A 26,481-nucleotide genomic window follows, 5' to 3' on the forward strand; every position below is an offset into this window, starting at 1 on the left:
GAGGAGGAAGAATATTATACTATTGCTGACTTCTTTCTTATTTCAGCTTTGATTTATGAATGCGAAATACTAGGAAGCTGCGATTTTGAAGATGAGAAATGAAACTTTTCAATTTAGATATAGAGAACGAGGGATCAATTTTAGCTCTAAACGAGTAAAAGTGAAAGGAAAAAGTGTTTTTTTTTAAAAAAAAAAAAAAAAGAAAATGGGATTTTTATTATCAATGAAAAACAGATTATTAGGGTTGTTACATGGACACAATCATGGATATTCACTTTCCTTTGCATGCTTTTCGTCTAATTATTGCAGAAAATAGTAGTCCCTGTAAAATTCAAGGTGCATTAAGAAAAAAAAAATTTCACAGGCAAATCTACGCATTAAACTTATTACAAATAATATTAAAAGCCAGAAATATGAAACTAATTTTAGCACATCAAATTTTATAAATATAATTAAAATTGTCACTCTAATACCAAAATTTAATTTAAATACCGTCATATGTTCAAACTTGTAAGTATGTGAGTAAATCGAAAAATTTTTAATTTTTAATAGTGTTGAAATTATTTACTGATCACGAAAACCCAAGATGGTCAAAAGAGCAATGTTTATTTTTCATATTAAAGGAAGGAAGAAAGAAAAATAAACATAATCTCCAATGGGATCTTTTTAATATAGGGTTGTTAGTTGGTAAATAATTACAATAAGAGTGCAAAAAAGCCGTCCCACCACTTACCTTTTCATGACTTTCTACCATCATGTACTGTTTCATTCACATGGCTTGTCTGTGTTGGAAGTTGGATGATGCTGCTCTATATTACTGTATATAGTCTTCAAACCATAACCGTCATTTCTGACATTTTTAAATTTACTATCTTCTTATATAAAATTAGTTAAATTAAGTGATCTGTTTTATCTTTTCAGTTGTATAAAAAATGAGAGATCTAGAATTTAAATTTGATTGATTTTTTCACTTATACAAAAAATTAGAGATATCGAATTCGAATATTTTTTTTCACAATAATTTTTACGAGGAAAAGGAAAAAAGAAAAAAATGAGAAAAATACAAGATTTTTATATGTGTAGTCTCTAATGTTATTTGAGGCTGTTAAACTGTTCTGCTCGTGAATCTACTAAAATATAATAAAAAGCTTCTCTTTTCAACGAACCACTAAGTTAACTTAAAATTTTTTGGTCCCTTTTGTTAACAAAAAGTAGGTGGGACATTGTTACAGTGTCGTCAACGAGCATGTGCATGATTGAAGATTGGTTCCTAGTTTCTTGGGCATTTTCAAATCAACGCGAATTTGAATATGGATGGTGATAAAGATAAAGCACCTATTCTTTGTTTTTCACCACATTTTTTATTGAATAAAATTCTCTTTTCCATTTAAGTTTTTATTATTAGTATGAAGATAAATGAGTTCAAATTGATGAATTATCTTCTAGATATTTATACAATATCATTTTAAAAATTATACAAAATTTAAATATTTGATTAAATTTATGAGTCTCTCCATTCACTTGAACTTAAATTCGACTTAACTAAGATCAAGAGTCAAATTTAAATATTCTAAATAAGTAATGTTTGACTCGGTTAGAGCATTCCAATGCTAATGTCGATTGCCTTATCTAATTGTCATATTAGAAAAATGAAAATGTTTTTAAAAAATATTCTCTGATATCAATATCTATTTGGTATGTCAAGCTGATGTGTCAAAAAAATAAATAGACATTCATTATTACATCTTCTTCTACATAGTCTCTTAGACAATTTAGGCATTTATTGCGCTACAGTGATTGGTTGCAGACTAAATTGTGAGCTTAAAAATAAAAGAAATAATGGAAGATTCACCAGCAAAAATAATGGAAGAGGATTTAAAAATAGAGCATTGGAGAAAAAATTTTAAAATTCAATGTCTATAAATAAATATTCAGTTACATTACCATTTCATATGACACATCTGCCAGAATCCACGTCCGCGGAGATGCTTTTATACTTCTAATTGTGAATCTCCTTCTTTATAGGTTTTGAGAATTTCCATCATAATAATCTTGAGACAAGATAAGAATTTCTTTGTAATATTTCACAATTTTACGAGGAATCAAATTAAAACGTATAGTTAAAGAAAATTTTTCAAAATTAGGGAGGTCAAACAATAAAATATATAATTTTGTAAAGCGAAATTTTCATGTTCAATAGTAATTGCAAACAAAAACAATTTAAAACGCAATAATCAGCATTCCTACACAAGATTTTCATGAACTTCTCCAAGTCCAAGTTCCAACTTCTTAAAAGACAACCCACCTTGATCCAGCCCAAAATGCTTTTCTCATTTTGAGCTCTGTAGATTTTAAACTTCCCAAAATGCCCTCAGATATAATAGTTTTGGATATTCTGAAAGGATCACCAAAATCTAAAATTCCCAAAAATAACAAGAAGCAATTGCAGCAGCGGTGAAGAGCTATGCCATACTCTACGGCAATGCTCCAAGTTCAACTTCAACTTCTCTACCCACACCAGCCTCTCTTCTCTTCCCAGCGGAATTCATCTCCAATTACCACCGTTCACTCTAATCTAGTTCCAATTTGGACTCCGACATCAATGGCTACAGTTCACTTCCAATCAAAGCCGTTAATTAACTCCATAACATGCATGGCGAGACCAAGAAGAGTGAAAATGGTGGCGAAGCAGATTCAGAGAGAGCTCTCCGATATGCTTCTAACGGATAAGGTACTACAGTATGCTATTTTGCCGGAGGCTGCTTTGGGTGCTGATAAATATCTGTCTTCTCTTACTACAATCAGCGACGTTGAAGTTTCTTCTGATTTACAGGTACCCAGTTGGTGAAATAGTTAATATTGTTGATAAATATCAAATGGGTAATTATTTATTTTTTGGGAATTAAGGGGAGTGGTATTTTATTGAGAAAGACATGTTTTGCAGGTGGTTAAAGTGTATGTATCTGTTTTTGGCGATGATAGAGGAAAGGAGGTTGCGATTGCTGGGTTAAAGTCTAAAGCTAAGTATGTTAGGAGTCAACTAGGGAGACGTATGAAGTTGAGGCTTACTCCTGAGATACGGTTTATAGAAGATGAATCTTTGGAGAGAGGAAGCAGGGTAAACGCTTTACTTCTACTATGTTTTTATGAATATTTTATATATGTCGTTTATGTGCATTCTTGCTTTGAAAAGATTCTGACTTGCTTAGCATTTTTTAAGGAAGTCATCATGGGGCTCCAGTCTTGTTTTCATAACTGTTTGGACAAATGTCTCCTGATAAATTAGATATGTGGATTGTAGAGCGTGTCCTTTCTAACTATATAACATTGTTACTTAGAAGTTTAGCTAATTGATATATCTTCGGAATAATCAAGTGCGACTGGCTTTTATTCCAAATTCTCTGTGGTTTTACTTGCCTGATTTCTTTAAGGATGATGCTGCTGCTGATGAATTTTGCTGGATTTGCTAGCTATTGGTTTAAGATATCTCTTTATGAGGAAGACACCATCTTTAAGGTTTTGTAGTTGTTTACAACATTCAGGACCTTGAACATGATCTTGGCGAATAGTAATTTACCCTTGTTTGGTACTAATGTTAGTTATGTTGAATTTGATAAATTTGAATTCATGAGAGTGAATGAACATTTATTTTATATCAAACATGAAAACACAACATATTTCAAATTAATTTAATTTTATGAAATTCATTTATATCAAACAAGGACTTAATTCCCCTAGTATGAACTTCCACAAAAGTGGTTTTTAATGGGTGCATGCCATTTAGCATATGCCTATTTGGTTGAAAATCTTAATTTGATGACTGCCTATATCAAATTTAAGGATCTACTAAAGACAAACTGGTGAGATAGAATGATCTTGGTCTATGTTCAAAAATTTTGCATATGATATGACGTGTCCAATTCTTTGGTTTCAGTCCTTGCACTTTATGTTTTTCTTTTCCTCGTACTAACATTTAGATGGTTTTACCTGGGGCTTTATTTTCAACTTAGCAAATGCTAAAGTAGGTATTCTTATTTATTTATTTTCTCAGAATCTGCTCTGCGCATTTACCCATCCCATCAGAACTCGTTTTAATAAATTAGGTTGACCTTTTGTTTTCCTTGTTTTGGGTTGGTTTATTTTTAGGGAAGAGAAAAGAGAAAAAGGAAAAAGAGGGTGGGGGGAACAGGGTTGATAATCAACATATGTCTTTTTGTTTATGTATTTATTCTTGCCTGTTCTGATGGCTTTGTCCCATAAATTAAGCTTTTGTGGATCAGTGATTTGGCTTTCAGTTGATATTGATATGTTTTTTGTTATCCCTTTCAGGTGATTGCAATATTAGATAAAATTAAAGCTGAAAAGGAAAATGGCATAAGTGAAGATGATGAGTTCGAGTCATCTGATTCACCTGAAGACAATAAAGATTGGGAGGGTGATGATCCTGATGAAGACATTATTTATGTAAAATAGGCAGTTCCACTATTGCTTGGCTTAAGATTTGTCTGACTTTAGGCATGGCCATGCTTTTTATCAGGTCAGTTTTCTTATGACTTGATCTTCTTCTATTGATATGTTTTTAGTTGGTTATGATACGGATATAATTGCAATTCTGTAATTCTTTGATTGAGGGACTTAATTGTGTGATTGATTTCGTATTGAGGATGGAGATGTACTTTTAGTTGCTTCTGTAATTTTCTTGTATCATTAGTTGCTGATCTGGCAAAGGTTGCTTAGGTGGTACTGATATGTCATCCATGCAAGGGTGATGTAAATGATGAAGTCTGGGGTGTAAAACCTACTTTGTAGCCAATTTTATAAAGATTGAAAATTCTCTCCCTTCAATTCTTTTTCTCTCACCACTTCTCTTGACCTTCTCGTTTATCCCTTCTATCAAATTTCTGTTAACCTTTTCCCTCATTTTCTTACCAAACGACCCCAAAAATTAGAGTTTCAATGGCAGGAAACCAGAGCAGTCTGTTCAGGTTTTTTCCTCTTGAGAATCTTGTTCATTGGTTTTCAGTTCCATATCTACTGCATTTCTCTTAACAATACAAAGATCTCCATTGTTAACCGTAGCTTTGTATATTACATATGTTTTAATTAAGACTAATATCAAAAAATTATTTATTGCAACTCAGGAGGAGCCAAACATGCAAACTGTAGTTTGGAATCATTGTTATAATTGTGAGTTCACTAGTACAATTTTATGAGTTAAAGAGTTAAAAACATGAGAGAACGTGTAGAAACTTAGAATCCAGTAAAATGCCATGTTTTAAATAGTAAATCTGTAAGATATTACATGTAAAACTCATAAATCTTCATGATTCCACTGATTTGAATTTCTATAATATGCAAAACTGTGTTTCCATTGTAATCTATTTCTGCTTTTTCAATTTGGCATCACTTTTTCCCTTATTCTTTCTTGTGAAACTTGTACTAGCATTTACTATTGATAAAATTATGTAATACAGTCATTGCTAAATAAAATATTATTGCTGTGTTTCTTGTTATTTGTGATTTTTTTTGGTGATATATGAAATTTAAATGGTATTAATTTGTCAAATTGTTGTTTGATCATATTTACTTTCACATGGATGACTGTGGTCATAGAAATGTTTCTTCTAATGACAAAATCATGCTTGACAACGTGTTAGAAAGCTTGTTTATGGCTTTTTATGGGTATAATTATATCTTTTAAGACCGTTTAATGTAGTTTATAAAAAATTGTGAGGTTACAATTTCATAATGGACCCACCCTCAGGATTGATTCTAGGTCAAAAAAGCAAGTTGGACAACATCAATTGGAATCCCTATTAGCATGCAGGCCAACAAACTTAGAAATAATCCCTATTAACCCAGCAAATTAAGCACTAGACAACTAGACATACTGAACTAATTTGATCAACAAAAAACAACTGCAGTATTTGCAAAATTTGCATTTCTTTACAGGGCGACAAACTTAGAAGCTTAGTGTAGTAGTATAGGTGTTCTATTCTGGCATTGCCTATCAATTATTATATGTTTGCAATACCTTTATCAAGTATTATCATCCTGTTATGGACTAATGATGAACACAGTTTTTTGTGTTGATTTGTTATATTATTTTTAAACTAAAGTATTTATATGTACTTGACTGAATGCAGGGAGAGAGGACCATAAGCATATTGTTAACTGGGGAGGAGCAAAGTCTGCCTCTGCCTCTGCCTCTTGGCGAAACTAAATAGTTGAACCATGTCATCTTCTGTGAAAGTTATCCATTAATTTGTAGGTAGGTGACCTTTGGGTCCAGAATAGTGTGTAAAACAACAAATCCACTCAAGTGTACCTTCCATTGGCAAATCTTTTCTATTTTTGGCGTTTTGCACGTGTATTCTTCTATATATCTACATATATATGACCGAATCAAACCAGTAGCAAAATAACAATCAGATTGGATGATGATTGGTTACAGAAAAGAGAAATTGGTTACTATCATCTAACAAACCTTTTTTTTCCCCAAATTTTAAAAATGTCTGTAATGATTAAAAAGGCAAGAAGAATAACTTATCTAACAAAAGAAAACATCGACATAAAATCCCCATGTTCAAATCCGAAAATTGGTACACAGATTAAATTCTTGTATCCCATTTTCCATGCGTCATGACAGGACAAAGCTCAAATATCAAAATTCAAATTAACCACTGGTCTTTTAAACTAGGAAAGAAGGGAACCGGCTAAAAGGTACTTGTATGATAGTCCAGCGATTTGGCAATTTCCCCTAAGCCACTGGAATTTTGAAAAGGTTTAAGTAAAAGAATATAGCAGAAAATCAATTAGGGGAATAGACGAGGGTTCCTGCTGAAGGAGGGAAAATAAACAAATCTGCTACATAAACATATGCTTTTAAGGGTCATATGAATGGACAATGGAATTCTAATTCCTAGAATGGTCCAACCTCTAACAAGCTGGGCACACAACTCATTTAATATCACAGTTCAGCAAGGCAACTATGGACAGAGAAGAAAAAATAAATAGAGAACTAGTGAAATGAGTTTTAGTGAGGCCAAATCAAGGAATCAAGAAAATACAACAATACAACGACAACTAAGCCTTATAGTTGGGGTCAACTACATGAATCATTTGTTTCCAGTATCCGCTTTGATCAAATTGAAGGAATCAAGAAATTACAAAGAGCAAAAATACATGACAACAGAATTATTCTTCCAAAAGTTGGATTTTCAACTACACAGAATGAAAGTATTAACACATGGTCAAACAATTTGTTAACCATGAAATGGAAATGGTAGACAAAAAGTTGCATATATTTATTATTTCAATCAGTGGAAGATCTAATCTTCCATCACCTACACATTGTCAGGTACGCAATATAAGATATCCTTCATGGTGGCCAAGGCAGACCAAATAAACAATTCTTATAAAACCAGGTTAAGAACCTTAAAAAAAAAAAAAAATCTTGGAAAGTATTATAACCAGTGTACCATGGTTTAGAAAAGCTTTACATCAAAACAAGAATCTGGTACAATTCTGCTGCTATGCATTATTCCTATGCCAGCAAAACTCAAGTCTACCAACTTTCAATAACAAATCTCTCTTCAGTGATGGGCCGCTTTTGCTTGGGCTTTAGCTTCAGCTTTCTTCTGAGATTTTGCCTTTGCCTGTATTCGGAAAAGAATGCATCAGGAAAGCATTTTATTTGTGTTCTTTAACATGAGTGTCACAAGAGGGAGAGGAAAATATGCATAAATGTTCTGTATAGAAGTGAGTATCATGAGCAAATCATAAGGCACAATATTGCAGACATAAACAAACACGAGGATTGTTTGGTTAACAAATCATTGAGAATCAGTTACAAAGAAACAGCCAAACAACTAGAAATGAAATAAATAAAAAAGGCTAGCAAGTATTCTTGAAATATAAAGTATTGCCACTTCAACCTCAAAAAGTTAACAGTAAATCGAGGAACGAAACCAGTTAAGTAAGGAGGAAGTCACCCCAACCAACAGAAAAATAGTTGCAGCTGCTCATAAAGTGACAATGAACATGCACCAAAACAACTCAAGTAAAAGGACCATGAAGAAGATCTATTCAGCCAAGACGCTGTTCCATAACCTTCATACATTCCCAATCCTTATGAGTGCAGAAATTATTTGCCACTACCCATTAGCTGATTTTAACTCCAAATACAGAAAGTTCACCGCAATCCCAAGTCTTAAACTCCCTTTAAAAAACTATAATATTAACCATTCAGAATAACTTGTTAGGAGTATACAATTTAAAACCATATCTACAGACATTATATAACATTCATAGAAATATTTCCCTTTTCTCTTCTATTTCCCAGAATCCTGCTTTCTTAGATAAATATGGAACACTTAAAGATAATAAACAACATTCACTGAAATGTAATATAATGCAAGATTGCAGATTGGTAAATTCAAAACCCTAAATTCGGATAACATTAGTAGACCCAATCGAATACAATCTGCATTTGAAATAAAAAACAAAAATTGCATACCCATCAAAAGATATAACAGTAGTATCACGAATTGCAATTACATTATAAATAAATTGGATTTCAATCAAAGATAAGGATACCAACACCCAAAATTCAATAAATCAGATTAAAAACGAACAATTAGGTAATGTACCCGGAGATATTTGAGCTTCAAGTTCCCATACACAAGACCCGCAGAGAAAGCTGACACACGAGCCACCTAAAGACAATCATATAAAAAATATCGAATTAAAAAATACCTCTTCACAATTTTAAATTTATTTTTTCTATTTTCCTGGAATTTCTAGGGAACCAAACAGAAGATGAGAAAATTACCAGGGCCAAGGTGCTGAGGCCGGAGTAGGGTCCAGGTGGCGGCGTCATGTTCTTGAGAGAACGTTGAAGAGAAAGCGAAAAAGAGGAAAAAGAGAATAGCTTTAGGATGAGTCCCTTAAGCCCTAGACTTTGATTTTGCAGAGTGGTTACATGCCTGTTTGCTTTTATAAACGTTAAAATGGCTCTAATTGACTACGCTCGAGTCTTCTTAAACTAGAGTACGTATCCGCTGCTTGACAAAACGCAGTCGTATAGTCGAAAAAAAAATAATCAAAGTTTTTTTTTCTGTCTATGACCACCGCTATCCAAAAGTTCATGTACTTCTGTTATGTTCATATAAGGGCAATTTTTATGTCCAAGACTCGAATTCTAAGAATTTTGATCAAGGATGGTCAAGGGTGTGGAATATTTTTCTCTTGTTCTAGGTGACAAGTTTCTTTTATTCTCTACTTTTTAGTGATTCTTTTTGACAATTATGGCATCAGTAGTGGTACGGATTGGCCGCTAGAAGAAATATATATAGCTCTTGCATTAGAAGAAGCTCAGGGTAGGGTTGTGGGTACTAACAGTGCTGCCGCTGAGGAGGAAAAAGAGGAAAACCTTCCCTGGTGTACTGTTGGTCGATTGTTGACAAATAGACTGATGAACTACATCGCATTCACACAAACTATGACATCAATTTTGAGGCCTGTGAAGGGTGTTCTGTTCAAAGACATGGGCAATAATGTGTTTATTGCTCAGTTTTTCTCATCCTGTCGATATGGAAAGGGTTGTTAATGAGGGGCCTTGGAGTTTTGCTCAAAACCTGATTATTATGAAGCAACTAGATGAAGGTGCTGATAAGGCAAGCAGAATTAACTCAGGCGGCTTTCTAGGCTAGGGTGCATAACCTACCATCGAGTTTTATGTCAAAACGAGTGGCCAAGGATATAGGGAATTATGTGGGCATATATGTACAAGTAGATCCTAAAAACTTTATAGGCCTATGGAAAGAATATATGCAAGTGCATGTTCAGGTGGATGTCCGTAAGCCTTTAAAGCGTCGAATGTAGATAAAAAAAACCAGGGGGCAAATGGAGTTGGATCAATTTCAAGTATGAACGTCTAACCACCTTTTGTTTCTTTTGTGGTCTACTTAGCCATTCGGACTGCCATTGCAGCAGGTTATTTGCATATCCCAGAGTGGTAAAAGAGCAGTTTGCATATGGCACTTTCATGCGAGTTGAAATGCGCAAAGTTACTAACATCGGAGTTAAGTGGTTGGTCTCAGAATCTAATATCAAAAAAGATGTCGACGATAATAAAGTTGGCGTAAACCCTATGGAGTATGACATGCCGCCTCTTACGGGTTTTGATGGAAGTATAACAAAGTCAAATCTCCTCAAAGATGATGGCATATCCAATGAGGAGATTAGGGGTGCTGATAAGGAATATTTTATCATGCATGGGAAGGTATCTAACAACATGCAAGATGTGGTTAACGTGGACAGTTTAGTTATGTGTGATTCAAAACGGCGGCGCATTGATAGTCTTTGTGACATCCTACTGAATCGAGTTGTTGCATAGACTCGAGTTGAGTCGGGCTGAACCAAAATCCAGTTTGAGCCATTAGAGTCCATAGTGGGGTAGAATGAGAGTGACAATACTAATGAAAAGAAGTGGACTTACTTGAATGAGACAAAAAGATCAAAGTATAAGGATTAGGACTTACTTGCACTAAAATATAAAGCTTAGGTATTAAGTTGTAACCTATTGACAATTGAGGTACCATTTGGTAAGTTTACACACACAATCAATGATATTTTGGAGCCTACCCGAGATTTCCATTTCACTTTCCCTTCTTCATCTTTATCTTTATCTCCTTCATCTACTTTACTCTTCCACCTTCCTTTCTCCATCCATTGTAATGGTAGTTAAGCATTATATTCAACCTCTATTCTATCCAGGTAAGTAGAATTTCTTGAATCTCTATTTTATTCAACCTCTAATTTAGTGATATTTTAGATTATTCATAAGAGTTCCTATGTATAGGAGAGGTGAGCTCAAAGGTAGAAGAAAAAGGAAGCTAAGAAGAAGATTTCAAGCTTTTGAAGTGAAGGTTTGATATCTCTTTTAATTTAACACTTTCCTTCCACGAGAACTTGTGTGGTGTGTTGATAATGAGAAGATATGTTGCTTAATGTTGAGTAAGAGGACTGAAAATGGTGAGAAAGCATGGGATGAAATGAATTAATGAAGTAGATATTGAGTTCATACTGAAATAGGTTTGCTGGAGAATTTACTAGTAACTTTACCTTGATTTTGACCCTGTTTAATGATGGAATTAGGAAGTGGTATAGAAGAGTTATTTGTTCCTCTATGTGTTAGCTGTCCATGAGTTTTTGAATCACCTAAATCGGAGTTATAAATTGAGAGTTATGACCAAAATAGTACACACTGCGCAGGCTGGAAAACACGACTCGTGCTCGCAAATTTCATGGTCGTGCTCGCGAATTGTGCCTGTAAACTCTCTAACTCTCTTGTGTGCTTCTCGCGCTCGCAAATTTCATGTCTCACTCGCGATTTTTGCCTGTAAACTCTCTGACTCTCTTGTGTGCTTCTCGCACTTGCGAATTTCATGTCGCGCTAGCGATTTGTGCCTGTAAACTCTCTAACTCTCTTGTGTGCTTCTCGCACTCGCGAATTTTAATGTCGCTCTCGCGACTTGTGTTCTGATGCCTTTTGGACCTCTTTTTCTATGCAATTGTATTCCTTTGCTCAAATTGTATTCCTACAATCACTTTAAAACAAAAAGACAACACGAACAAATGTTTAAAAACAAGATGCAATCATGCAAATGATGTGAAACTAACATAACACAAGTTGCCCACTTTGCGAGGCTATCAACATACAGGTAAATAGTATGATTTATGAATTTATGAAGCAGTTAATATGCTTTTGTGTTATACTATTGACATACCGATAATATGCTCCATTGAGGTTAGGTAGAAACCACGTAGATAAGGCTATGTCGCGACATAGGATAGCAGATCTGCGCCCCATACAGTTTGGTACTCTAGCTACAGGCCGTTGAGTGGATATGATTATATATGGGCCATAGCAGCCCAGTCATATAGTATTCATCCAGTTTCATACAGTTCCTCTTATCACTTCGGTTTCACTATAACCTTATGGAGTCATATAGTTATATTGACTAAAAACTGCATAAGTCATCCGGCATAATGCACTGCAAGTACAATAATGGAAGTATCATGATATGTGTGATTACATGTTTCGTTATACATATATGTGTGTTTACATGTTTATGTATACATATCTGTGTGCTTACATGTTTCTTATACGTTGAGATATCCACTGAGTTTTATTGCTCAACGAGTTACTTGTTTAACTCGTAGGTTTTGGGACTGGACTGTAGAGAGTTATCTTACAACTGCTGCAGTTCATCTTTGGAAGACCCAATTTTCAGGGTAGCTACTCATTTTGATATTTTGATTCTGTCTATCCTTATCATGGCATATACAGGGCACACAGTTGGGCCCATTTCATTTTGGAAACTAGTATAATGTCTTGTAAATATTAAGTACATATCTATATTTTACTAATGTAGAAAGCAACAGCATGATATATTATTCAGCATATATTATGATATCAGCATGACAGGACATAGGTTCAACCAGATTGTAGAGTCTCGGCTCAGTTCATTCGTGTTAATGGGTGGACCAGGGAGGGATGTGATAGTCTTGGTGAAACTATTGGGTTGGAGATTGTGATTTCTAAAAAGCCAAAAAATGACGAAACGGCGGGTTCTGAAGATCAGGCCCACCTAGCCCACTGAGTACATTGAGTTGGAATTGCCGGGGGCTTGGGAACCAACGGACAATTCATGAGCTGAAAGACAATGTGTCTACTAAGAAGCCCAATTTGGTTTTCTTGATGGAAACTAAAAGTGACTGGAATAAGATGGATAGGGTTCGACTAGCTTTGGGCTTTGAGGGTATCTTTGTTGTTAATTCAGTGGGGCGGGTGGATTAGCTTTATTCCGGAAAGAAAGGCCTATGTGTTCACTCATTAGTTAATTCCTCAAATCACATTGATGTAGCAGTTTCTATTGAAGGTATCCCTGGTTTTCGTGTGACAAGTTTTTGTGGTTTTTGTGAATGTCAAAGACGACGAGAGTCTTAGGCTTTGTCAAAATCGCTCAAAGATAAGTCCTCTCTTCCTTGGTCTACGATCGATGATTTGGATGACATCCTGGCTCAATCTGAAAAAATGGGGAGATGTGTGCAACCTAGATGGCTGATAGAGGGTTTTCAACAAGCTCTTAAAAACTGTGACTTGTATGACCTTGGGTTCATTTTACATAGGAAAGAGGGCGCGGTTCTACAGATTGGGTTTGTGAGAGACTCGATTGGGCCTTAATTAATTCTCAGTGGTAGAATCTCTTCCCGAATGCTCAGCTGTATCATTTAGAGGTTGCAAATAGTGATCATAATCCTATTTTCTTAACATTAGACGCTACCTTTGTTCTACATTCGCAAGCCTTTTATATTCGAGAATGCTTAGGCTTATGAACCTGATTGTGAGGAAGCAGTTCAAACGACATGGGAATTAGGTGCAAATAGGTCTATTAGTGATCAAATTACACTTTGTGGAGTCTATTTGCAAGAATGGGATAGCAAGAAAAGACTTGAATTTAAACGATAAGTAAAAGCTTACAAAGAGTAGATGGCCCATTATCGTTTTAAAACAGATTCTGTTTCAGTAGGCTTATACACTATGGCTCAAATCGCCTACTCAGATATTTTGGTTCAGTAGGAAACTTTTTAGAGACAACGAGCTAAGCAGTTGTGGCTTCAATAAGGAGATTTGAATAATTGCTACTTCCACTCTATGGCTTCTGTTCGACGCAAAAAGAATAATTTTTCTCAGTTGAAAGATGAAAATGGTGTTTGGCAATCGTGGGACTCGGGTCTCTCAAATGTAATTCTAAATTCTTATGCTTCTTTATTTTCCTCTTCTCAGGGTCGTATGGATGGTGTTTTGTGATTTGTGGAGCCAAAGGTGAATGATGAGCAAAATATTGAGTTACTTAGAGCGTTTGATGCAGAGGAGTTTAAAAGTGCTTTGTTTAGTATGTATCCAAAGAAATCGCCTGTCCCGATGGATTGAATCATGGATTTTTCCAACACTATTAGTCTATTGTGGGCTCTGCAGTTACCCGACCATGTTTGGACTGTCTTAATAATGGTGCCTCTCTCCCAAGTACAAACGACACCATTCTTATTCTAATCCCAAAGAAGAAATCCCCGGAACAAGTTACGGATTTCATGTCCTATCTCACTGTGCAATGTTATTGATAAAATTATTTCAAAAGCTCTTGCTATGCGTATGAAGTTTTGCTTGGATACTGTAATATCGGAGTCCCAAAGTGCTTTTCTTACGGGAAGATCGATAACAAATAATGTTATGATAGCACTTGAGATAATGCACTGGATAAAAAGAAAGACACGGGGGAAGACTGGTGTAGCAGCATTGAAAACTGATATGAGTAAAGTCTATGACAGAGTTGAATGGATTTTTCTGGAATAATTAATGTTAAATCTTGGTTTTCATATTTTATGGGTGAACAAAATAATGGATATGGTTTCTTCTGTTACTTACAGTTTTTTGCATAATGGTATAAGCTTTAGTCCTATTGTTCCCTCAAGAGGGTTGCGCTAAAGGGACCTGTTGTCTCCGTATTTGTTCATTATTTGTGCAGAGGCTATCTCGTCTATGATCGGGAAGCAAGAGATTCGTGGTCTGATTCATGGTGTGCTGTCTTGCGAAAATCTCCATCTATTTCTCATTTATTTTTTGCCAATGATAGTTTTTTTTCTTTAAAGCCATAGAGAAAGAAGCCATAGTTGTTCAACGTTGCTTGTCGATGTATGCAGAAGTGTCTGGGTAGAAAATCAGTTATGATAAGTCCTCTATTTTCTTCAGCGCTAATACGTCCAGCAATGCTAAAGCTATTATCGCTGACAGATTACAGGTCCCGCAAGTTAATAATCCAGGTCCCTACTTGGCTACCCTCCATTATCAATCAAAAAAAGAAAGAGGTTTTTGACTATATGGTTGACAAGGTCTGGAGAAGACTGCAAGGCTGGAAGTGGCAGCTCTTATCTAGAGTAAGGAAAGCGCTATTATTGAAAACTATGGCTCAGGCTGTTCCTCACTACGTTTTGAACATCATTTTTCTTCCAGTTGGTACTATTTCTTCTAGAATCTATGATGAATAAATTCTGGTGGTATCAATGTTCAGGTTCTAGTATTCATTGGTTTGTATGGAGGAAATTGTGTCGACACAAAATACATAGAGGACTGGGATTTCGGTCTTTAAAAGAGTTCAACATAGTCTACTTACTAAACAGGGATGGTGCTTGTTGAGTCAGCTTGATTCATTGGTGCGTCATGTGTATAAGGAGAGATATTATCCTCGTTGCTCTTTCTTGCAGGCAGAAAATGGTAAAAATCCTAGCTTTGTTTGGACAAGCATTTTGGCAATGTAGGATTTATTAAGGGCAGGTTGTGTTAGAAGGAATGGTGATGGGCTCTCTACCCCGGTATGGTCAAGCCCTTACACATATGTTTTGAGCTTGAATGATACTGGTATAGAAGATTTTGTGGTTCGAGACCTCATGGATACTGCAGGGCCGCAATGAGATATAGAGGTTTTGGAGTCTATGTTTAATGAGAGGGACTGTGCTCTTATCAAACGAATTCCTATCCCGCATAAGCAAGACCAAGACTGTTGGGTGTGTACCGTCTACTATATGAAAATGGTAATTTTACTAGTTCTATTGCTTCAATCTTAGGGCAAAAGTTATGTAAGATCCGGGCTCCAGGTAAAGTTTTGAATTTCATGCAGCGAGCTCTATCTAATATTATTCCTCTTTGTTCTAATCTGATTACAAAAAGGATTGATGTTTCTGCGGTTTGCCCGGTCTGTGGATTTGAGGTTGAGACGATTTTTCATGTTTTGTTCCAATGCTCTTTTGCCCGCAATTGTTGGTTGCTATCTCAGTTTCGATGGGAAGGTTTTTGTAGTGATCTGAGTTCTTGGTTAGACTGGGTATGCAATTAGTTTGATGGAGCTTTATGTAGTGAAGCGTTGATGACAATATGACAGATTTGGATCAATCGCAATAGCTTAACATTATCAGGACCGAACACCACATAATTAATTTAAGATTATGATAAACCTTAACATTATCAGGACCGAACACCACATAATTACCTAAACTTACTATTTGTGATACAGAGAGCAAATTTTTCTTCATCCTGCACATGGTAAACCATGTGTAACTCCATTTTCTCCTTACTGGAGGGAGAAACAATGGTTGTCTTTCCAATGTGAGCTATTGGCAATCTCGTGTTATTTGCTATGACTACACCACGACCTCCATCATAATCAGATACATCCGATAATTTCTCCTTGTATCTTGTCATGTGATTAGAACGTCCAGAAACAACTATCCAATCATCATCATAGTTGACTCTATCACTTACAGATATTAATGACGACTCTTGCTTGGGTCCTTTCATCATCATCTCTACTGGCTTCTGTGGCGAATATTCTTCCTCCTGAACAAAGAAATTGTGAATATCCCATTCCTCTTCACTTTGTTGCCCATTCTAGGTTGATGATGTGTTTCCTTTTACTCGTCTACTTCGACATTCTCGGGTGAAATGTCCTCTTTTGTTGCACTTATAGCAACGATCACTTTCTCGCCAGTCGTCTTTCCTTTGTCTTGGCCTTACTCCCCCTTGCTGTGATGGTCTCCACTTTTGCTTTCTCAATCCTTGTTGATTGCTCCTTTCTTTTCCATCATCTACTCTCACAACACTTCGAAATCCCCTCTTTTTAGCAAAGAGAGCTTTCTCACCATCCTTCAAAGCTACTTTAGACATTTTTTCGTCCAAAGTCTCTTCATTGGACAAGATATTTTCTAATTCATCTAAGGTTGGTTGTGTAGTCCAACAACGAGTAGCAGTCACAATACCTTTAAATTCAGGTCTTAGACCATGGATGATGATCCTCCTCATACTTGTCTCGTTGATCTCATTGTCTGGCTCTAATTTCGAAATCTCCTCACATAAAGATTTTACTTTAGAAAAGTATTGACTTACAGTGAGGTTCTATTGCGAGATTGAGAACAACTCATTTTCGAGCCGTTGCAGTTTTGCTTTGTTCTTCTTGGCAAAAGCAGACTTGAGGATGTCCCACGCTTCCTTTGGTGTTTTAGCCGACTTGATCCGTTGCATCTACTCATCTTCTACTGCAACCGTCAGCACATACATCGCCTTCCCGCATTTTGTCTACCACTCTTTGAGAGCTTTCGCATCCCCAACTGGGGGTGTAATATTATCTCCTTCAATGATATCCCATAAGTCTTGACCTATGAGATAATATTTCATACGGGTACTCCAGTTCCCGTAATTATTGCTATTTAGCTTCTCGATGCTATTAGCAACTCCAGAAAAATTCGCCATAAGGTACTGGTGTTCCTGACACTAACCAATACATGACAGTCCCTGACCAATCATGATCACAATCCTTGCTTGTGAATCTTGCTTCAACAACAGTCCTCGACTGTTAATTCCAGCAGAGTAACGATACCCTTCACTTGTCAATGAATACCACAAAATACCATGACTATAACAACTACCGCAACCAGGCTCTAATACCACTTATTGGTTTTTAGTGCAGTGATAAACTCCAAGATTGATTAATAATTTATAACACCAAAAATAATAACGGAAAGGACAACCAAAATAATACTAACACAAAACACCAAATAAAATTGTATTAATAAGAAGCAAACTTTCACAAATCTTAAGGAAAGAATTACTTCCTTTTTGGACTTGGTTTTTGTTTGGTTGGTTACAAATGAAGTGAGGGGTGGTATTTATAGGCATTTCCACCTCCTTAATATACGACTATGATTTACTTACAAAAATATACGGTGGAGATTACATGGAGCATTCTAGAGTAGGTGAGATATTTTATTAAAATATCTTATGGGTGGGTGTATTCTAGAATGTCCTAGGTATTTACACACCATGTGGGCTTGGGACATACATTTTTGGGCTTAGGGTTCCCACCTTTGGACTTGAAACTTGCCAAGTATTTAACTTATTGTGGTAGCTCATTTTGTTGGTTATATTTTCTAAATTAATCTGTGATATTTTAATATTTTATTATTAATATCGGTTCTAAATTCATTTAAGTACCACTACTAGAATCCATTAGAATTTTATTATTCTTATTCATTTGAAACCTATTTAAAATTCGTTTAAAATATTATTTTCACCATTAATAAGTAAGGTACCTATAGGTGTCTACAATTAAATATGTTTAGTAAGCAACGAGTATTTAAAGATATAAATTTATACTCTTTGCATATGTAATCACCGATTGTAATTTTGCTATCTATGTTTATAGCAAAATTCATTTATAATTTTTCCAACTTACAATAAACGAGTCGGAGCAGCGGAAGCAGTACTCTACCCAGGTTCATCCCTAGCCACCACCTTTCAAGGGTGGAGATTTTGGTTTCAAGCCCAACATTCTCCAAACTTATTATGTCTAAAACAAACTTTTCATCCTTAATTAATGAATTTTTTTGTTGGGCTGAATACATAAATTCACCCGTGGACTTTATAATTTTATTCTTGTGGCACCTTGAACTTTGCAAATAACTTATTGTGTACTTGAATTTGTAAAATTTGATAATATTACACACCTTTAAACATTAATATCAATAATTTTTAAGATTTTTGGCTTTTATCTGCAAAATATCTATATAATATATAATTAGCATGACTTTCGAAACAATAATTTTCAAAAATTTAACTTTTTAACGAGTGTTTAATTGATCTAATTTTGCAAGTTCAAGTGTTCAATAAAATAATTTTAAAAATTAAAGTGTTTAACAGGTGTAGTTTTATAAGTTTTAGTATTTGATGGGTCAAAATAAAAGTTTAAGATACCACAAGATTAAAGTTGCAAAGTTCAAAGATGAATTTATGTATTCGTTCGTTTCTTCTGTATTCATAACGTTAATAAATTTAATTATTATCATTCTACCTTGAATACATTATAACTACGAATACTTTAAAATGTATTAAGTAATTGAATTCTATTCTGAAGAAAGTACTTTTAAGAATTGTTTTTAAGTGAACTTAAAAAGTAAAGAGAAATAAAGGGAAAAAAAAGTATAATATTTACTTCCTCGTACCAAACATGATATGATAATATTTTACCATGTTGTAACAATCTCACGCATAGATATTATAGTATACGTCAGATTTTGAAATTTTAATTTAAAAAATGTCTCTTTGATCTAAATTATTAAAATAATATCAGTTGCCTTTTTACTTAATGCGGCTTTTATTTTCTGTTTGGATGCTACTGTTTGTTATTGACCTTTCTTTTTCTTCTTTTTATTCTTCTTGTTTCAATGGTAAGCATTAACTCTGCCTCCGGCGGCAGGACCGGAGTGAAAGTCCTCATCTGAAAATCAATTTTTGTTCTCCGTTATCATTTTTGTTCTTTACTGAAAAATTAATTCTTGTTTTATAATTTCGTTGTCGTTTTCACTTTTGTTCTTCACAGGGAAAATCGATCTCTATTCTATTATTTCGTCTTTGTTTTCATTTTTTTAATCATCTTTTTGTTCTTCTTCTTTTTTATATTTGATTTATATATTTATATAAATGAACGACACTTTGAATTATTCATTTCCATTAGTTCATTGTCCCTCAAAAATAACTTTTTCATTGTGGCAATGTAAGATTATTGGTAGTTAGAAAAATTAAACTATGAAAATTGAAGACATTCAAATATTTTGAAATTTCAACTGAATTGAATTAAATTTAATTTACAAGTTCGGACCTTTAATAACAATTGGATCAAGAATTATATTGATAGTATTTAATAACAAAATGCATTGACTAGGTTACTAAATGAAAATATATAACACGTTTGTGAAAATCAAGTCATTGATATTTTTTATTATTTGTCTCCCACGCATATTAAGCATCATTAAGAAATATATATACTTCGGAATGAAAATAATTTGTGAACTACATGAATAAGAAAAAAAAAGAATTAGTTTAAAATTAATAAATTTTATCAAATTGAAGCTATTTTTTGAGGTAATAACCAGCTAGCCATTAAGAAAATGTTGAACACCTAGAATACAAAACCTGTCACCTAGTGATCAAAAATTGAATTGGAAGTACTAGTAGAAGGGACAATAAGTTTTTAGCTTTTTGTTTTATTTTTGTGTAACTGTAAACTTTGTTGTGATCCAAAGGACAAGGCAAATATCATTTGGAAGGTAAGTCTAAATCCAAAATGATGGGAGGAGATTCAATTTGAGGATTGGGATGGTGATGTCTAATTTTCTATGTCCAGTCCATTATTGTTGTCCGTACATTTGTGAGCCATTTCTTTTGGAGCCTACAAACTGAGGGCTCACTTTCAATTTTTCAAAGACAAGCAGTCATGTATCACGCATGGGCGGCTTAAATTACAGAATTAATCTCAATTATGCAACTTGTTATAAAATTATTATAAAATGATTTTCGTACCTCAAACATTTCTATTTGAAAATCTAAATATATTGATACGCTGATTTAAAAATTAAATCATAAAAAAGACTAAAATAATATTTAGTATACAGACCCACTGATTTACTTTTTTTAACTTAACCTAATGAACTAAAAACTCACGGTTTTGCTCCCTTTTCACCGATAAAAAATCCCTCACTTGCACAATTGCTCAAAAATCCAAAACTCACGCTTGTGAATCTCTCTCTCTCTCCACCAGAATTTAGCTGTTTTTTTCATTAATGGTACAAGAAAAAATAACTAGCAGTTATGACAGAGAGTTAAGTTCATCTTAAAATTTTCTTTTCTAGCAGCAGTTGACCACTTATTGGAATTTATTATTGTTAATAGTGCTTAATGGCTGTCTTCTTGTCAAACCGTTTATCATTCATACGCAAAAGAGATTAGATTTAATTTTATTTTATCTTTTTCTTTTCTTAAAAAAAAAAAATCTATCTTTAAGAGAATGGGTAGGTTAAGAATCTTGTTTGCTTTAAAAATACCATATACTATTTCTGTTTTATAATACTTTTCATATTTGAGAAAATAGTTTGTTCCAAAATACTTATCACATTTGTGGTTTTAAGGAGTAATAAATATTTTTTTCATATTTACCCTTTATATATGACTAATAATTATTACTTTAATTTAAATATTTTTTAAATTAGTATTAAATTAAGGACAATATAATCAATTTACTCAATAATTTATTGCAACTTAGACAAATTTAATGATTTTCTTAAGAGATTTGAAATTTCAAATATGACAAAAATTATGGAACAGAGATAGTAGTTAAAAATTAGTTAAAATGTGATAGAAATTCATGGAGAGAGAGACACACACACAGTAGATAGAGAGTGAGAGTGTTCAAGCCCAATTTAGGATTTCTAGGCGGTTGTTCAAGTGAGGGATTTTTGGATTAGGAGAAAGAGGAGCAAAACAATGAGTTTTAGATTTATTGGATTAAGGCAACCCAAAATAAATCGGTAGGTCCCATAATAAATATCACTTCTATCCTTTTATGGTTTAATTTTCAAACTAGGTTGTTACTATATTTAAGTTTTTAAATAAAAGTGTCTGGGGTATAAAGGTAATTTTAAAGTGATTTCGCAAAAAGTGGCATAAGCTATGGTATATGGATCTCCATGACAGAATGCTATACATGCACTTAACCGACTCGGTTCTAAAAATTATTAACGCTCGATTTTTACCTCTTATGCTCGATTGCATGGTTTATAATTTACATATTAGGCTGCATCTTAGAATTGAATTTTTAAATTGAGTTAAAATCTATTTAAAGTCTAAAAGTAAGTAGTAAAAATCCAAAAATAATTAGTAATTACTTGAGGATAAATTAGAAAAGAGTTAGCATAGGAAAAAAAAATGAAGAGATTAGGATTAAGGAGAGAAGAGAAGTCCAAAAAGAGTAAAAAAGTTAAAGTCATTGAAAATTATTTTTTTTATACAATTGTATATATTTTCATTGAATAAATTAAATTACAATATAAAATTATGATATTTTGATCTTTTTAGTAACTTTTTATTCTATTCTTCATATCCCTATAACAATATAAAAGAATAATTAATAATGATCTGGTATTGGTGGTGGAGTGGTCGTTGAAATGGTGGTAGAGGTTGCAGTGGTGGTGGTGATGGTGATGGAGTGGTGATTGAATTGATGATAGTGGTTGAGAATGGGTATGAGTTTTGAGGAATGTAATGGGTTTACATAGATTTTTTGATGTAATAAATATTTCATCAATTTAAATAATGAATATATACATGTAATCTTAATTACATTACGAGGTTAAAAAAACTTTAAAAGATTTTTTTTTTCTCAAAAAAACTTTATTTGGGGTTTTTTTTTTTTTTTTTTTGCCATTAACGTCGTATCTTAACTTCCGGAAAACAATTTTGGCTATTAATTACATGAGTTTTTGGAATGATATGAATATTATTTATCAGGCATTATGAATTTTAGTCAGATTTGAATTTAGAATTTTAGTATCCATGAACTCAGAAATTCACTTAAAAAATAATATTGACATTTTAGATAAAAAATTAACTTGGGTACTTTTTTCTGCCTCTTTTTATAAATGTAAAAAGAACTTATTTATATTACATCTATATTTCTTTAATTAGAAATTCCTTGCAGCATCAACAACCTGACAAATATAACAAATTAATGGAATTAATATTAGGAAATTGAAGTTTTAATTTAAATTACTCATAGGCTAAGTCAAAAATGAGATCAAGTTACAATCAGAAATTTTGTTTAATGGCCAAATCAACTCAATCAAATAAAAAAAAATGTAACAGTGAGACAATTGAATTATCTGAAATTAAAGGTTTTTTCTTATTTCTTAAATAATAATATCATACATTATTGATATTATTAAAATTCGTTTGGATTGATAGGATTGTAAAAAAAAAACTAATAGAATTTCACATTCATCGTTGGATTAGAAAATAATATAATCCATGGATTTAAAAGATATTTTTGGAATAAAATTAAGTAATTTAAATTACATTATTAATTCCTTAAAAAAATTAAATTATTAATTAGAAAAACAGTGAAATTGAGAAAGTTCCACGTGAAACTTAGAAAATTCCACACGTAATTTGGCTATTGGTTGAAACCGAACCATCACCAGCTACCTACTTTCGTCCTCAACCGCCACGCGATGATATCATATCAAGTTGATGATGTAAAATGAAGAATCATTTCGAAGGACGGAGGATCGTTACTGAAAAGTTGAATGCAGCACGCGACTTCAACGCGATTGGGATAATATTTTCGTTAAAAGTACATAATAAATTAATAATATAAAATTAGAGACCGCCTCATCTAAAATCTAATATCTTTGACAAACCCACAATTCCCGGTTGACCATGTTAAATCACAGTTGGAAATATAATTATTAATTAATCCTTGTGTTTTTTAAAGTATAACTGAATCCTTTTTTATTTGTTTTCTTTTTTGATACTCCCAGCATAGATAATAATAAAGGGCCATACAAGGTAATTAAATCATCATGCCTATTTTGAGTATTTAATTATTATTCTTTTAAAATTAAAGCTTAAAATAGAAATGACAGCTATAAAATAATTGTTTAATTTAAAAAAATAAAAAAGAAGAAATTAATTATTAAATTGATTGGATTTGGAGAAAAATAATAATTATCATTGTCAAAAAAAATTTAATTAAAATTCAAATGCTAAATATTAAAATATATAAAATATAAAAAGTTGGCTGAATTTGAAAAAAGTTATTAAAATATATATATCACGCAACGCTACAACGAGAGAGCATAGCATAGCAGAACGCCACAAGCTTTCTTTTCTTTGTCCACCTTGTCTTTTGGCGTTAAGAGCAGGACAAAGTCACACCGTCCAATAAAAAATAGAATCAAAGGGTTAAAAAACCCACGACCACGACTAACACAAACTCACTCAAAACCTATTAACACCAAATTCTCCAAAAACCTAGAACCACTACAACGGCCTTTTATAAACAAAAACTCCCTCACTGTCTCCCCCCACAGCCTCTCCTTTTCTTCTCCTTTCTCCTCTGTATTTCCATGGCGGCCACCGCTACTAATCTCTCTCCCCTGTCTAAACCCTCTTCTTTCAATTCTAAGCCTCAGATACCTCTAAAAGCCCCTCTTTCTCTCCTCCCCAAAACCCTCCTTAAACCCTCTCTTTTTCATCGTAGACGATTGTTGTGTCAAACCCAGAATAACCATGCCGCTTTTGCCTCTAAATATCCTATATCTGGCGTTATTTCCGCAAATAAAGAATATCCGGATGATTCTTCTTTCGATTCTTTCTTTGATGATGACGATAAGCCTCGTGAAGAGTGTGGTGTTGTGGGTATCTATGGCGACCCTGAAGCCTCTCGTCTTTGTTATTTAGCGCTTCATGCTTTGCAGCATCGCGGCCAAGAAGGGGCTGGTATTGTTGCTGTTAATAATAAGGTTTTGCAATCTGTTACTGGTGTTGGTTTAGTTTCTGAAGTGTTTAGTGAGTCTAAACTTGATAAATTGCCGGGTGATTTAGCTATAGGTCATGTTAGATATTCTACTGCGGGGTCTTCTATGCTAAAAAATGTTCAACCTTTTGTTGCTGGATATAGGTTTGGGTCTGTTGGGGTTGCTCATAATGGGAATTTAGTTAATTATAGGAAATTGAGGGCTATGCTTGAAGATAATGGTTCAATTTTCAATACTAGTTCCGATACTGAGGTTGTTTTGCATCTGATTGCTATTTCAAAGGCTAGGCCTTTCTTTCTAAGGATTGTTGATGCATGTGAGCAGTTAGAAGGGGCTTATTCGATGGTGTTTGTCACAGAGGATAAGTTGGTTGCTGTTAGAGACCCTTATGGCTTTAGGCCTTTGGTTATGGGGAGGAGGAGTAATGGTGCTGTTGTGTTCGCCTCTGAGACTTGTGCTCTTGATTTAATTGAGGCTACATATGAGAGAGAGGTTTATCCTGGTGAGGTTTTAGTTGTGGATAAAGATGGGGTTCAATCACTTTGCCTAATGAAGCACCCTGAACCAAAGCAATGCATCTTTGAACATATTTACTTTGCTTTGCCGAATTCAGTAGTATTTAGTAGGTCTGTTTATGAATCAAGGCGTCTCTTTGGAGAAATTCTTGCCACTGAGGCTCCTGTTGATTGTGATGTTGTAATTGCAGTCCCTGATTCAGGTGTGGTGGCTGCACTTGGTTATGCAGCCAAAGCAGGTGTTCCATTTCAACAAGGATTGATAAGATCACACTACGTTGGAAGGACTTTCATTGAGCCATCACAGAAGATTAGGGATTTTGGTGTTAAACTTAAACTTTCTCCAGTGAGGGGAGTATTGGAAGGGAAAAGAGTTGTAGTTGTGGATGATTCAATTGTGAGAGGAACTACATCATCGAAAATTGTTAGGTTGCTTAAGGAGGCTGGGGCTAAGGAGGTCCATATGAGGATTGCTAGTCCTCCAATTATCGCATCTTGTTATTATGGAGTAGATACACCAAGTTCTGAGGAGTTAATATCTAACAGGATGACTGTTGACGAGGTCAGAGAGTTTATTGGGTGTGATTCACTTGCCTTTCTAGAGTTGGATAGCTTAAAGAATTCGTTGGGTGCTGATTTTCCGTCGTTTTGTTTTGCTTGCTTCTCTGGGGTATACCCTGTTCAGCCAAGGGGAGTTAAAGTGAAACGGGTTGGTGATTTTGTGGATGATGGGTTGAGTGGACCTGTAGGGGCAATTGATGGGGGATGGGTTCAAGGGCCTAATACTCAGAATTTTGAGAAAGTTAGTGATGTCCAGAAGTTGTCATCTTTGTAATGATATATTGTTCCGTGTTACATCCGATTTGCAGAACTCATTGGATTTATGATAAACTAAGAAGTAATTTACTATTGAGGGTATACGCGTGCAATGCAGAGAGCGGCAGACATCTCCAGTTATTCTAATATAACCTTTATACGCTTCCTTGGATTAATTGAGGTTCTGGAACTAGAACTTACACAATTTTGTTGGGTCTTTTAAATTTTGGACCATTTAATTATAAGAAGTACTGGTTCATCTTTCTTCGATGCCTGACAATTTTGTTATAAACCTCAATAAATTTTAGGTTCTTATAATGGTTTCTGTATGCGGTGATAAATGTTGCATCACTTGCTTGGTACAAAGTTTCAAGTGCATATGTAGAAGATTAAATATAGAGAATTGATTCATTCTTTGACTGGCAAGTTGTTCATGATTCATAATTATACATTTGATATTATTTTAAGGGGAGACATTGTTATATTAGAACTTCTGGTTTCATTTATACATGTGGTTGTTTGTCCATGAGTTCATAATTGCACTTGCTTGCTTTGTTTTCTGGAGGGGATTGTGCAATTATTGGATTTTGATTCAGTGAGGTTTGATAATTTTGAATTGTACCCTTTATATTTCCTCTTTTTTTCTTTTTTCTGTTTTTTCTTTTTT

The 26,481-nt window shown here is 34.0% G+C and overlaps 3 protein-coding genes across 3 annotated transcripts; 2 read left to right on the plus strand and 1 right to left on the minus strand.

Annotated features, from left to right (window-relative positions):
• The first annotated feature begins 2,393 nt into the window (after positions 1 to 2,393).
• Positions 2,394 to 6,367, plus strand: LOC105643820 (ribosome-binding factor A family protein). Its single transcript, XM_012229031.4, has 4 exons — positions 2,394 to 2,833; positions 2,945 to 3,118; positions 4,330 to 4,537; positions 6,147 to 6,367. Exons 1-3 carry the CDS (start codon positions 2,465 to 2,467, stop codon positions 4,471 to 4,473), a joined length of 687 nt encoding a protein of 228 aa, XP_012084421.1. The 5' UTR covers positions 2,394 to 2,464; the 3' UTR covers positions 4,474 to 4,537; positions 6,147 to 6,367.
• A 916-nt stretch (positions 6,368 to 7,283) lies between these two features.
• Positions 7,284 to 8,998, minus strand: LOC105643821 (uncharacterized). The gene is made up of 3 exons (XM_012229032.4): positions 8,834 to 8,998; positions 8,652 to 8,717; positions 7,284 to 7,658 (listed from the first exon to the last, which is right to left on the minus strand). Exons 1-3 carry the CDS (start codon positions 8,879 to 8,881, stop codon positions 7,596 to 7,598), a joined length of 177 nt encoding a protein of 58 aa, XP_012084422.1. The 5' UTR covers positions 8,882 to 8,998; the 3' UTR covers positions 7,284 to 7,595.
• A 14,904-nt stretch (positions 8,999 to 23,902) lies between these two features.
• Positions 23,903 to 26,281, plus strand: ASE2 (GLN phosphoribosyl pyrophosphate amidotransferase 2). Its single transcript, XM_012229033.4, has one exon. It carries the CDS (start codon positions 24,073 to 24,075, stop codon positions 25,831 to 25,833), a length of 1,761 nt encoding a protein of 586 aa, XP_012084423.1. The 5' UTR covers positions 23,903 to 24,072; the 3' UTR covers positions 25,834 to 26,281.
• Positions 26,282 to 26,481: the final 200 nt, after the last annotated feature.

Source organism: Jatropha curcas, chromosome 1 (assembly GCF_041381405.1).
Source record: "Jatropha curcas cultivar XTBG-Jc1 chromosome 1, XTBG_Jcur_1.0, whole genome shotgun sequence".
NCBI lineage: Eukaryota > Viridiplantae > Streptophyta > Magnoliopsida > Malpighiales > Euphorbiaceae > Jatropha > Jatropha curcas.